We start from the raw sequence: 13,286 nt of genomic DNA, 5'->3' as shown, positions 1-13,286 counted from the left end.
TGTGTGTACCCGAAATATAATTAAATGAAAAATATAGACAGAACGTTTATCTAAATATATTGCAAATCACTTCAGATGCCTTTGATTACATGCATTTTAAGGATTGTTTACAACTTTTTTTAGTCCTTTAATTAAGCAGCACTTCTGCTGCAGTTCTTATTGATGCTGTAGAGAGCAATTGTCGTAAAATGTTTTTGGTTTTATCACGCTAGAGCTCTCTAAAGCCAAAAAGTTAACGTTTGTTAATAATGTATTTGTTAGGGCTATGATCGGGATTTTCTTTATATGTTTTAGCAATCTCATAAAATCAATACAGGTTCTAGGGGGTTTCTTATATAGCTACTAATTGTTACAATTAAATTCAAAATTCCGTTAAAATTTTTACTAATATCACTTTCTAGAAATTTGTCCAATTCTTATCGTGTATCAATTGTAACATGCGTTTATGTAATTTGTTCCTCAAATGGTTTTACTTAATTAGTTTTGGTATAAATTAAATATCCACTTTAGGGGCCAGGCCGAGCCAGCTACAAAATAAAATATTTAATCAAATGTAATTTAAATAATTTTCATTTATTTAAAAATTTAAAAAATAACTAGTTATAATAATTGAGTAATTTTTCAAGTGTTTGCTTTTTCATTTTTTTTTTTTTGGTGTTGGGGATGGGGAAGTGATGGGTACATACATATATATGTATATGTATGTGGGTCAATTGAAATTACATTTCTTAAGAATATTTATGAGTGGGGGTTTAGGGTGTTTCAATCTGAATGTTTCTCGTGTAAATGCGTGAAAATAATAGTGTGTGTATTTAAGGAAATTTTTAACAATAATAAAAAACCTAGCATTGAGTTCGATTTCTTTATAAATGTACAAAATATAATTAGTAAACATAAAAATGCATTTATAACTAAACAAAAGCACTAAATTGCTGGTCCAATGCCTACAATTATATAATTTGTTGTTGTGGTTGTTGGTTGTTATTACGCCTAATTATCAACTATGATATATAATGTATAATGTATATGTATTTATGTATATGGGTTCAATAATTAAAACTACAATTTATAACATGACGTAAACAAACAAAGGCCAGGGTAGACAGCAAAATACAAATATAAAGATATACGTGAGTGTATATGCACTTGGTAACTATGTTTAAGAACTATTGCCCTTCAGGCAACACATAAATATGTTGTAATAAGTCTGTCATTTCATTTTTTTAACTGCAAAAGGCGCAATCAAACACTAAACATCATATTGTGGAGCATTTTTCAACAGACAAATTCCAATGCAGCTTTGCAGGGGGCCCCCAGGCCAGTATAATTTTGATTTCAAATCGCTTTCATATATTTGTATCTGATATAATGCATATATGGGAGTGTAAGAATGCGGGTGTGCGTGCGGCTGTGTGTGCGTACGTTGTAACTATTCCACAGCGAATCCACAGGTTTCCTCAACGGCTTGCGTGAGCTTGTCACAAAGCAGCTGATAGTTCTCGTAGGGCGGCAAATCGATGCGATTAAAACAGGTGTGAGCCTTGGGCAGATTTTGTGTGGGCACATCTGCGGTAAGGTGTATGGTAAAAAGACGTGGCCCAACCGCGCCCGTCGAGCCTTGCAGCGCACGAAATCCTTGCAGCGGCACTCGCGAAGAACCCGTCACAAATTGCAGCAACCGCGCTCGCATCTCAGAGCTGTACGACTCAACCACCTGAATCGAAACAACAAGATTGAAATTACATATGTACAAAATAAGAAGAGAAGCAAAACTCAACGCACCTGCCAGAACCACAGAACCTGAGGCGTTTCATTGGTGCAATGTTTCATTCTCGTATTATTGCGCCAGTCATTGACATCGATGCTGGAAATGCCGCCAATAACCAATTCCAGTTCGCGCTCATCAAATGGGCGTAGCAAGTGGCTGGGTACGAGCTCACAGAAGCCTGTCAGTATATAAGTTGCAGAAAAGTGAGCAACATGTTCAATGCAGGATGAGCAGCAGTGCATTGTGTGATACTCACCCTTTTGCAGCGCCAAAAATTGCTGTTCAATGCCGCGCATAAAGCGATAGTTGACATAAAGCTTGACATACTCGCGTTTGTTCTCCTCGGTGACAGCTATTGATGCGCCGCCGGGCTTTAGCTCATGCACCACCAGAGCTCCAAAGCTATTGTTCTCCACGCTAAATGTGGACTCAATAATCCCGCTGATGTTGCTCTCTCTGCAGGATAAACATTAGCATAAAAGATTTAATGACTGCAAGCCAAATGACGTAAATAAAGTTAACTTACAGCATCCAGGTCAGGCTGCGATGCAGCTCGGGATCCACGCCTTCAATATCGCCCAGTGTGATGGGCTTGTTCAACAGTTGCTTGTAGAAGGGAGTCGTGAATCCGCCGTCGAGACAGTGGCCATGGAAAACGGCAATGCCCAGAGTACGGCCCACGAAATGGAAGTAGGACAGGTGATCAGGATTGACGCTCGAATCAGGATTTATTTGCAGCGTGTAATGATCGTCGCGGCTGTACTGGAATAGGCCGTACTGTGGATTGAGCATCTCGCGGGATAGCAGATGCAGCCATTCGCGTGCCACACCACCATAATCCAAACCCTCCTCACCCTTGAACTTGACCATGAGCCGCTTGCGCATGTCCTTGGCGCGCATCTTCATAATCAGTCTGTAGCTCTCCTCGAATATCTCGCTGCGCGAAACTTCTAGCCGACAGTGGCCCGACTGCGGCTGTAACGCCTGCAGTTCCGAACGCAGTGCCCGCATTTTGCCCACCAAATCACGTCGATACTTCGGCAGCAGGTCGGCGCCCTCAAGCAGCCCTTGCGGCAGATCCGGCACCACAATATGCGGGGCAGCCCGGCGATGCGGCGTTGTCGCGTTGCCAGCAGCGTTGGGGGTCGCAGGTGGCGGTGCTGCAGAGGCTGGCGCCGCTGCTGGTGCTGCTGGGACTGCTGCTGTATTTGGTGTCGCTGGAGGCGCGTTTCCACTGCCATTGCATATCCTCTGTAGTATGCTTCCGCTTAGCCGCGGATCCGTGAACTGTGTGGTGCGGTTATTATGATCTACGAAGTAAACACGGCCTGAGGCCGTTTTGCGCTGTTCCCAGCCGCTTGGCAGCGCCCCAATCTCGTCCAGCGTCAAATGCTGCGTATCAAGGTCGCGTGGTATGCGCGGATCATGCCATGTGGAAACGCCCGTGAGTATGTGATAAAAATATACTTGGCCCTGCTGTGTGGTGCGCATCTCATAGCCCGGTGGCAGATCCAAAAACGGGCGCGCCGCCTGATTTGCCGCTGCTATCGCTGCTGACCCGTAACGCACCCCACCACTCATGGCCGCGCCACTTGCACCTCCTGCCGCATTCCGTGTGCCACGAGACGAGCGCCGACGCGCCGCTGCCTCCTCTACAGCCTGACGTGAGCTGCGCCGTTGGGAACGTTGCGCAGGCGTCACCGTTGCGGGCGTGCGTTCCGATCGGCCCGCTGGCTGACCATTCGTATTGGGACTGTGCACATTGCCGTTCCCGTTGCTGTTGCTGTTGGCCGTTGGCGTGGCGGGCGTTGAAGGTGTTGTCGTTGTCGTTGTCGCAGCCGTAGGACTCTGCCTTGGCGGCGTTGTTGCAGGTGTCGTCGAGCCATCCTCTGCTGACCAGCCATTGTTGGCATGCTGAGCCTGCGCCGATTGGACGCTCTGTACATTCCCGTTCACATAGTTCTGCTGGCCGGTGGGCGAGGTTGGCGTCGCGTCGCCGGGCGTATGCCCATTCATCGCTGTAGGTGTTTGGTGCTTTGGCGTTTTCACATGATTGTCGTTGTTGCTGCTGTGCAGGCGACCAGTCGCCGTCGTTGTTGTCGTGTTGCTGCCACTGCCACTGCTGTTGTTACTGCTGCTGCTGTTGTTGGGCGTTGACGGTTCTAGCGCTGCATTTCCTGCTCGGCTGGACGTTGACTTTTTGCCCGGCGTGCTGGCTGTCGTCGCTCCCGTTGTTCCCGAACTGGGACTGGTGTTCTCCTTGCCACCTGCCACGCCCACACCTGCGCTGGAGAGTATTTCCGTTGAATGGCGCCGCTCGTCTGGGGCCTCACGCGCCACATGTCGATTGCTATGACCGTTAAGCAGATTCGTGCAAGTTGTGGAACGTGTGGGTCCTGCCGGAGGCTGTCTGTCAACATTGTTGCCATTGTGCTGGCGCTGCTGCGGCGACTTTGTCCCCGCCGGCGTCGCCGCGACTCTGGGTCTGTCCCATTGCGTCGATTTGGTTGCATGATTTACATAGTATATGCGCCCGTTGTCCGTGCGCCGCTCCTCCCAGCCCTCGGGCAGACTGTCCACTAAGGAGTCTTCCTCTGAGGGGCCACGCACATCGCCACTGGGTCCCACAATGGCCAGCGGGTTGCCGCTACAGGGTCCATCCTTGGGCAGCAGCGAGATAATAATCTGACCGCGTACCAGCTCATCGTCATCTGGCGAGAGTTTGCCAAGATCCAGGCGTTGAACTGGACAAGCAAAATGAATGTGATATGTTAGTAAAGTTCCGATTGAAATGTAATTCCATTTACTTACATCCTGTGCCCTTCAAGCTTTGTATGGTCACAGCGGGAATGCGCACGCAGCCAAGGAAGCCGCTGCCTTTGTGTATCTTTCGCTGGTTCCAAACGGTTATTGTTATTGAATCACCACGTCCCAAAAAAAGATCGTAGTGTGCATTCCATTTGGGATCCAGTGAGGATTTGCTTATCTCTGTCGAATAGACTTGACCAGTGCCATCCACCTGAACTTTTGCAAACGGATCGGGCAAGCCTGAAAAATGTAAATTATAATAATTGGGTTAATAATTTAATTCAGATAATTACCTATTTTTATAAATATGGATTGCATGCTCAAATTAAACTACCTATAAAACTGCAAGACTGAAAAGCTGGAAGTTAGTTTCAGTTTCATTCCAACTTGTGTAACAAAAAGTATACTTTTGATCCAAAATTAGCATCATCTAAAAACGCTGCCTTAGAACTATCAAAATGTTCCGAATGCTGTTGCTGTTCTGGTTGCTAATGCACTTAATGCTACCCGTCTGCTCTTATCTGCCCCACCCACGCCCTGGATTTCCTGATCGCTTCGATATTGATGCGAGGCATCTGCTCACAGGCTGCATGGATCAACATCAACGGGAAATTGCAACAACAACATCACCAACGACAACAACAAGTGATACAATAGCAACAAACAGCTTCGTCTAGGTTATCACAACGGCCAGCTAATCATTAAGAAAAGCAAATTCCCCTCGATGACAGCGATTGTGAGTCCCCTCTCTCGTTAGATTACTTCGTCTTCCGGCGGAGGGTAATCACAGAGGCTGACCCATATATAAACGGCACCATTGACGCAGCCAACAATCACAGCAGTAATGGCTTCCATTCGCTTCAGCACCTTTATTGCTTGGCTTTTCCTGGCGCTGATGGCACTGTGCGCTGTCTCGGCGATAGCTGCGCCTTTTGACGAGCGCCGCGGGAATCGACGATCCCGGCCAGTCCAGTACCCTAACTTCCCCGGCACGCCGCCTTTCAATCCACATGGCTAAGCGACACAGACAAGTCATCCACCATTCAATTAGTCTCGTTTTTTTATTAAAATAACGCATAGTTGACCAAAGACGGCAACAAGTTTCAATTAAATCTCAACGATGCTCAAATAATTGTTTTTACTACTGACCCAAAACACGACGGGGCCAAGTGCGATGGGACCAATCTCATGCCTGTGTGTACTTTGGCATAAATTCTGACCGCAGTCGGATCTCACTGATAAGATTGCATAGCCATACTGAAACTCGAAATATGTATTAAGCGCTTAGTAAATTTTTTTAGCATGGACAGGCCTCTATGAATGTACTCTATACTATATTGGCTATGAAGGCCATTGAAATTATACGATACACGCAAGTTTTCTGTCCTGCTAAGCGACATGCACATTGCATCTGTATATGTAGCCGTATCTGTACTTACACACATGCCTGTGCCTGCATCTGTGTTTGTATCTTCACCTGTACCTGCATACGTATCTGCATCTGTGTGTTGGTAATTTGAACTGTGGACGACAACGGCAGCAGCTGTTGATTGATTTTATGCTCCAAAGAACACAAACGCAAAACGGCAAAAAGTAAAAGGAAATAGCGGCAAGAAAGACGCATGTAGTCGACTAGCAAATGCCCTGAAAAAAGTACTTGGCCGTAGATATATTTACAACCAGGATTGAAACTCAGCAAAAGGGTTTGTCAGTTGGGTTCACGAACCTGGTTTTCGACATGCATGAACCTAGTTTGGTTTGAGCCTAGGTTTGAACTTGTAAATTAAATTTGATAAATCTACATATTCATATTTAAGGTTCGGTTTATGGTTAACAATTGGAATTGCGGGCTTAATCTGGCTCGGCTCAAAATTTTCAGCGTTGATTTATGCGCTTACTTGAATGTTAAAAAAGAGATGACATAATACTCCGAACCCGCAATGAATTGACTAATTCGTAATATATCAAACAAGCCCTGCGTCCTAACAAGCACATATTCATTCAATTAGGCTTAGTATCAAAATTAAAGGGATACCCTATACCCTTATATGCTTATTTGGGCTCATTTCATGGACGAAGTGCACAATATTGCAGCGCCATCCGAAGACCATCGACTGATTAGCTACGAGCCGACTGGCACTGCCTGTCGAACACATGTCGTTCAACCCCATTTAGCTTTACGCTACATGGCACAATTTCGGCGCTCGGTCGGCGGCGTACGTCGGAATACTTAGTAGGAAATTAACGATTGGCTGCACTTTCACTTCGCGCAAGTCGCAGCAACTGCTGGCGACGCCAGGCGAAGTCGGTGTTGCATGAAGTTTGGCGGCAAACAAAAGGTTTTGCGCCACTGTTTTTATTGCGAATAAACGTCATTAACACTTATGAGGCGGGTTTGCCGGAGGCAGCGGCGGCTGCCGCCTTGTCGCACGCCTCACGCTCTCGCATGCGCTCCTCGATGAGTGGTCGGAAATGGCGAATCAGGCCCTGTGGCGGCCAGGCAGCGCCGTCGCCCAGGGCACATATGGTGTGGCCCTCGATTTGTTTGGTTATCTCCCAGAGCATGTCGATCTCGCTGGGCTGCGCCTGGCCGGTAACAAAGCGCTGCATGATGAGGTGCACCCAGTGCAAGCCCTCGCGACAGGGCGTGCACTGGCCGCAGCTTTCATGTTTGTAGAAGGCGCACAGACGTGCAATGGCCTTAATAATGTCCGTCTTCTTGCTCATCACAATGATGGCGCCGGTGCCCATGGAGGAGCGAACGGCCATCAGACCGTCGTAGTCGTGTATAGCCTTCGATGCGTCCTCCTTGGGAATACAGGGTGTAGAGGAGCCGCCGGGTATAATGGCGAGCAAATCATCCCAGCCGCCCTCTACACCGCCCGCATGTCGTTCTATGAGCTCGCGTGTGGGCATCGACATTTCTTCTTCTACGGTACAGGGTCGTTCCACGTGTCCCGAGATGTTAAACAGTTTGGTGCCTGAGTTGCGAGTGCGACCGAAGCTGGCAAACCATTTGCCGCCGCGCCTGCAAATCGTGGGTGTAACAGCCACCGTCTCCACGTTGGTAACTGTCGATGGGCAACCAAAGACACCAATGTCAGCCGGAAAGGGCGGCTTGCTGCGAGGCTTGCCAGCCTTGCCCTCCAGGGACTCGATGAGCGAGGTCTCCTCACCGCACACATAGGCGCCAGCGCCGCGCTGCACGTACAGGTCGTAATCAAAACCTGATCCACAGGCGTTCTTGCCCAGAAAACCAGCCTTGTAGGCCTCAATAATGGCGTACTGTAGATTGCAAGTCTCATTGAAGAACTCGCCGCGCACATAGATATACCCTGTATTGGCACCCATGGCGCATCCGGCCACAAGACATCCCTCCACCAGCTTATGCGGATCATGACGGAGTATTTCTCGATCCTTGCAAGTGCCCGGCTCGCCCTCATCCCCATTAACGACCAGAAACTTGGGTCGTCCGTCGGGTGGCTTGTTCATGAAGGAATACTTGAGACCGGTGGGAAAACCTGCCCCTCCCCGTCCACGCAAGCCGGACGTTTTAAGCTCATTGATGATCCAGGGTGAACCCTTCTCGATTATTTCTTTAGTCTTGTACCAGTCGCCCCGTTTCATGGCCGCCTTTAGGCGCCAGTCGTGACGACCGTAGAGATTTGTGAAAATTCGGTCCGCATCTGCCAGTGGGCCAAAAGTGGTTTTGGTTTGGGGTGGCGGTGTGCCCGGCGGAGGACCCTTAGGACCCCCCTTAGGTGGAGGCGGTGGACCTGGCGGCTTAGCTTGTGCGGTACCTGGTGGCGTTTTAGCAACAGGCGGAGGCTTATTTCCACTTGACCCAGCTGGTTGTCCAGGTGGTTTTGATTTTCCAGAATCGAAAGCCAAGTCACCAAAAGGCTTCTTCATTTCGTTAACTCCTGAGACTGGCACGGGCCTCTTATCGTATGAGCTAGTTATGTCTGAACTGGAAGTAGTCTGTCCGAATGTTGAGAAGCATTTTTTAGATACTGGTGGGGGTCCAGGTGCAGATCCGGAGACTGGTGAGAGCTTGTCTCCTTCTGGCTTTTTCTTGTCGGCCATGGTTTTACTGCACTTCTTATCTTCCGCGTTCTTTGATTGATTTGAGGTGGTCAACTGTTTGGTTTTAGCAGCTTCTTTCTTGGCTTCTTCCAGCACTTTGGCTACTTCGCTATCTTCGGTTTCAGCTAATCGATCATTTAGAGGAAATTTCGTTGGGTCTTGCTGGCCAGTTAGTGGAAAGCTCGTTAGCTCCTTTAATTTTACTATTTTTTCCTTCTTTTGTGTGACTGTTTGGCTGAGTATCCGAAGGGCCTCACCTTTTTTTTTTATCAACGCATGCATCTCCTTTCTTGTATTTTCAACATGTTCTGGAAGTGACAATGAGTCCACGGTAGGCAGTTTTTCCGAACAGTATTTTGAATTTAAGCCATTCTTCTGCCCAGATGACTCATCTGGCTGCTTCTGAAGCGGTTCATTTGGTTTGCGTTTTTTCTTCTTTTCCGTATCAGAAGAAGTATTCTTGTTGGCATCGTCCTTACAACTGTCGTCGCCCTTGGTGGACATTGTCATGATTTGCGTCATCTTTGCGGGAAGCATAATCACGGGTATATTGCCCAATGTTGCACCTTTACGATGATCAGCCGGGTAACCGAACAATGCCGAAGCTAGGATCACGGCTCCAGCATCGTTGACCTTTTTGCGTATTGCTACCAGCTCCAGTTCTGGTTGCGGATCCTTCAATTTATCGTGCCCACAGATGTCCTTGCCAGACGCGGTTTTGGCATTCGTCAGCGTAAGTCGCAAATATGGTAATGCAAAAGGTTTCTTGCAACCAGCCAGAAATTGCTTACGCAACAGCAATGCAATCATTGTCGTTCTATTTCTTCTTTGTGACCACGTTTCAGTTCGAGTCGTTTTATTTTTATTACACTTTTTACTTGTGATAACAAAAGCAAGAGTCTACTAAATAAAATATATACATATATGAACAGATGAATGCTTTACAGCTTATGACTTCTAACTTCATTTGTTCTAATTTGATAGATTAAAGTGATTGAATGTTTGCTCAAGGCATTATAACAGCAACTTGTCAAAAGTGTTTTGCGTTGTGTCTTAAAAACGGAAGAGATACTTAGTCATAACATATGTTGCCCCCATAAATCCCTTGCCTATAATATCTATTAATATCTGTCCGCAAATTGAGTCAAACGCCCGCAGATAGTGCCAAGTCCTACGTAAGACCCTAAAACACACATTTTTACCCAGTTTGTGAGTGCGGTTTTTCCCAACGCCCACAGTGTTTTTTGTGTCCGTATATTGCACAAATCTAATCAGTCCAACGATAAACAAAAGCGGCCAACTTTATTTTTTTGCGCTCACACCTATTTGCATGGGCATAAAAACATTTACCGATCAAAACAAAAATGTAAGCCAAGTGCCAGACACTTGATCTGTTGGATCTGTAACAGACTGTGCTCTGATATTTCCATGAAAAGATGGCATCATGTACGCCATGCCAGAGTCGGGCATTCAGTCAGCCGGATCGCTAGTTGGCATGCCGCTGTTAATTGCACATTAGCATTAATATGCCATTTCATGTGGCATGGAAATCCAACCACACCGAAAGCAACTACTTCTTTGGAACAGCTGTCGAATTTATTGGAATGCGTCGCCTGCCAGCCTTTAACTAACTAATAAGAAATATCATTTTAAAAATAACAACAAATGGCATTAGGCAATGCGGACAACGGCGACGGTTGACCGCCCCCTGCGTGATTTAAGTGCAACGATGTGTAAAAAATGAATCACAGAGATATACAGAAAGAAGAAGAAAAAATAAACTACAAAATAATAAATAGCACACACACTCACGCACACACATACAAATGGGGTTATGCGTGCACGAGCGAGAGAGTGAGGCACAATGAAAGTAAATTAGTAATAATTACTTTAGTTATGTATAAACAAATAATTATGGCAAAAGAAATATATGTGCATATATCTTAAGCATGGCAGCCGTAATTTGTGCGCACGGGCATAGATTCAGGCAAACGCTGGCCCCCCTCCCTCCCTGTACCTGTCCGTCCCGTAATTTCTATAAAAATGAAAGTAGACAACAAAAGGAAATGCTAAATTTAGCAACAAATACGCGTCACGTAGCACGTTACCCGGCATGGCAATACAACGAAACAGTTGTGGCAACAATTAAATAAAAATTATAATGTTTGTTTTGATTCGTGAAAAATTAGCAATCAATTTTGCATACATATTAATTTCTCTAACAAATTCCTAACATTTTCTATTCAATTTGGAAGTTTGCGAAAAAAGGGAATACTTACGAAACAGATCCTTGCGCGCCAAATTTCTTGCACACAACACTGTAAACGAGAAGCGTAATTAATAAACAATATCAATAAATTAATTTGGTAATTGGCTTTACTTACGCGTTATTCGTATCTTGTGTGTACCATTGCGACGTGGGTAATCCAGTTTATTCATAATTTCAGACTTTTAATTATTGATTAATTGAATTTACATAAGTATATAAAAATATAGTTGTTATTTCTTTATACAACAATTGGTCTGTCGGACAAGTGTGTTGATCATTTTGGGCCTTAAATGTTGCTGTTGTTGTTGTTGTTGCTGGCAGCATTAACAAATTGAAGCGAAGTAGAAGGAGGAGGTAGAAAATTAGCAAATAATTATCTCAATTTTTGTTGTTGCTGTTGTAATTGTTGTTGTTGCCGCAGCAGCTGCTGCCGCTCTTGTTGTAGCCTTGAGTTTTGCTGCTGCTGCTGCTGTTGTTGTTGTTGTTGTTGTTGCAGTTGCAGTTGCAGTTGTGTGTCATTGTTTGCACAGAAAAATATGTATAAGTCATGTGTTGTTGTTTGTTGGCGCTGCGAATGCAAACTGCAATAGAAGAGCGACAAAACTGATTATTTATGAGTTTCGTAATTGAATTTATACGAATTGTTTTATTAACGCACACATTTTGATAACTAAAACGTTCGTTCGTTCGTTAAGATAAGCACTTGCATTTGTGTGGGTGGTTATCTGAGCTCTAAAACTGAATGAAGTGGCCATGTATTAGTATTTGGAGTGTGTGTGTCATCGTAGCGAGCTGGGCGTGCAAACTCTGCCGGCGAACAGAACACAAGACACCACAAAAAAAAAAAACGGCAAACGGGAAAAAATCGGCTTTAGCAGGTAGCTTACAACTCACCCTAAACTGTTTTGCCTCTGTTGTTGTTGTTACTGGTTTGTTGATGCTGCTCTGCTGCCTTAAAACCATTTCACACGCACATGTTACACACAAACACACTGACACACACACACACACACGGGGACACGGTGCACAGTCGTTGCAGGCAGCGTGCAGACAATTTACGAGAACTGGGTTTTATTATTTCATAAATTGTATTAAATAATGCACGTACTACAAATGTTGCTATGTATATACAATATGCATTTGTATATATTTCAACAGTCGCTTAATTAACTTTAATTTTTTTTCATGCGTTTGTATGCGTGCATACTATTTTGCTAGCATCTGTGTGTGTCTGCCACAGAATTTGCAATATTGTAAACGCCCTGCCCGCCACACACTTGTTAGTTATTATAAAATTTGTATACATGCACATATTTTATATATGTATATATAATATACATGTAGCTGTTAACCGCGCACTACGTATTTAAAAGCAACAAAAATATTCTTTCGTTTTTTTACGCACTGCTCTCGTTTTTTTATACTTACAGAGAGACGGCGAGAGAGCAAATGATATATGAACAACGACGACTGAATGCGGATGAAGCACTTTAGCTGCATGCACCGTTGGATTTTGCAAATTTTTTTTTGTAATTTGTTACTAAAACTACATTATTTGGCGAGAATTTAGCTGCTCGGCCCACGCTTTAATTGTTGATAACTATATAATTTTAATATCGCGCAGAAATCAGTTCTTGCCCAACGAGAAACGCCATTTTATGGTTCGTCCCAACACTAAGTGTTGTAAAGCGCATTTTCCACACTGCTTACTTAATTAACTTACGCTATACAGCACTACAATTATTTGGCGGTGTTTGGGATTTACTGTTTTCGCTACTTTGCCAGTTTTTTTCATTTTTGCTGAAAACAATGTCAATAACCCTTGATTTCGATGCAAAGCAATTGGCCAATAAAAGACCATTGCAGCTGCACTCCTTACCAGCCAAAATCGATGGCGACGGCGAATGTGCAAATGTGGATACCTATTTTAACAATTACACGCGCGAAGCTTCAGAATACGGCTCTGGCGTGCTGATAAATGCGCTCAGGGGTTATCCTCTTTTGGGAAAGCGTGAGCCAGTGCCCGACGGATATAGAGGCGTTGTTTTACAAGAAACGGACCCAAATCAGGAACAACGCCAACTTCGTCTCACCGGCACCTTTCAGGATTTTACATACTGGAATTATGACAAAGTGCCGTCAAAAGGCGACGGATACCAGCAGGCACTAATAATGCTGGAAGTGGCCGACGCAGTAAGTATTAAACATATTACAAGAAGCAAGTTGTACTACCTTAAACATTTTCTAGCTAGCTAAGCCCGTGAGCGAAGAGGAGCTTGAAGATGAGATGAAACGATTCCAGCAAGCCAAGAAAGAAAACGCTTTGTAGTTGGTGCGCTTACAGCGTTTAGTATA

At 45.1% G+C, this 13,286-nt stretch overlaps 3 protein-coding genes across 4 annotated transcripts; 1 reads left to right on the top strand and 2 right to left on the bottom strand.

Moving 5' to 3' along the window:
- Nucleotides 1-626: 626 nt before the first annotated feature.
- Nucleotides 627-12,582, bottom strand: LOC115765539 (E3 ubiquitin-protein ligase Smurf1). 2 transcript variants are annotated; one of them, XM_030709166.1, is made up of 8 exons: nt 12,360-12,582; nt 11,047-11,245; nt 10,942-10,980; nt 4,580-4,816; nt 2,295-4,512; nt 2,025-2,224; nt 1,783-1,946; nt 627-1,714 (listed from the first exon to the last, which is right to left on the bottom strand). In XM_030709166.1, the coding sequence occupies exons 2-8, from the start codon at nt 11,099-11,101 to the stop codon at nt 1,430-1,432; spliced, it is 3,198 nt and encodes a 1,065-aa protein (XP_030565026.1). In that variant the 5' UTR covers nt 11,102-11,245; nt 12,360-12,582; the 3' UTR covers nt 627-1,429. The 2 variants fall into 2 exon arrangements, with proteins under 2 accessions (XP_030565026.1, XP_030565035.1); XM_030709175.1 differs by lacking the exon at nt 12,360-12,582 and adding an exon at nt 11,826-12,175.
- On the bottom strand, nt 6,910-9,598 carry LOC115765551 (NADH dehydrogenase [ubiquinone] flavoprotein 1, mitochondrial). The gene has a single exon (XM_030709185.1). The coding sequence runs from the start codon at nt 9,470-9,472 to the stop codon at nt 6,959-6,961; it is 2,514 nt and encodes an 837-aa protein (XP_030565045.1). The 5' UTR covers nt 9,473-9,598; the 3' UTR covers nt 6,910-6,958.
- A 72-nt stretch (nt 12,583-12,654) lies between the features above and the next one.
- LOC115765563 lies at nt 12,655-13,275 on the top strand. Its single transcript, XM_030709209.1, has 2 exons — nt 12,655-13,124; nt 13,180-13,275. The coding sequence occupies exons 1-2, from the start codon at nt 12,741-12,743 to the stop codon at nt 13,258-13,260; spliced, it is 465 nt and encodes a 154-aa protein (XP_030565069.1). The 5' UTR covers nt 12,655-12,740; the 3' UTR covers nt 13,261-13,275.
- The last annotated feature ends 11 nt before the right edge of the window (nt 13,276-13,286 follow it).

Source organism: Drosophila novamexicana, unplaced genomic scaffold (assembly GCF_003285875.2).
Source record: "Drosophila novamexicana strain 15010-1031.04,08,12 unplaced genomic scaffold, DnovRS2.1 tig00000008-arrow-pilon, whole genome shotgun sequence".
In the NCBI taxonomy this organism is placed as follows: Eukaryota; Metazoa; Arthropoda; class Insecta; order Diptera; family Drosophilidae; genus Drosophila; species Drosophila novamexicana.
This window is presented reverse-complemented; position numbering and strand designations above follow the sequence as displayed.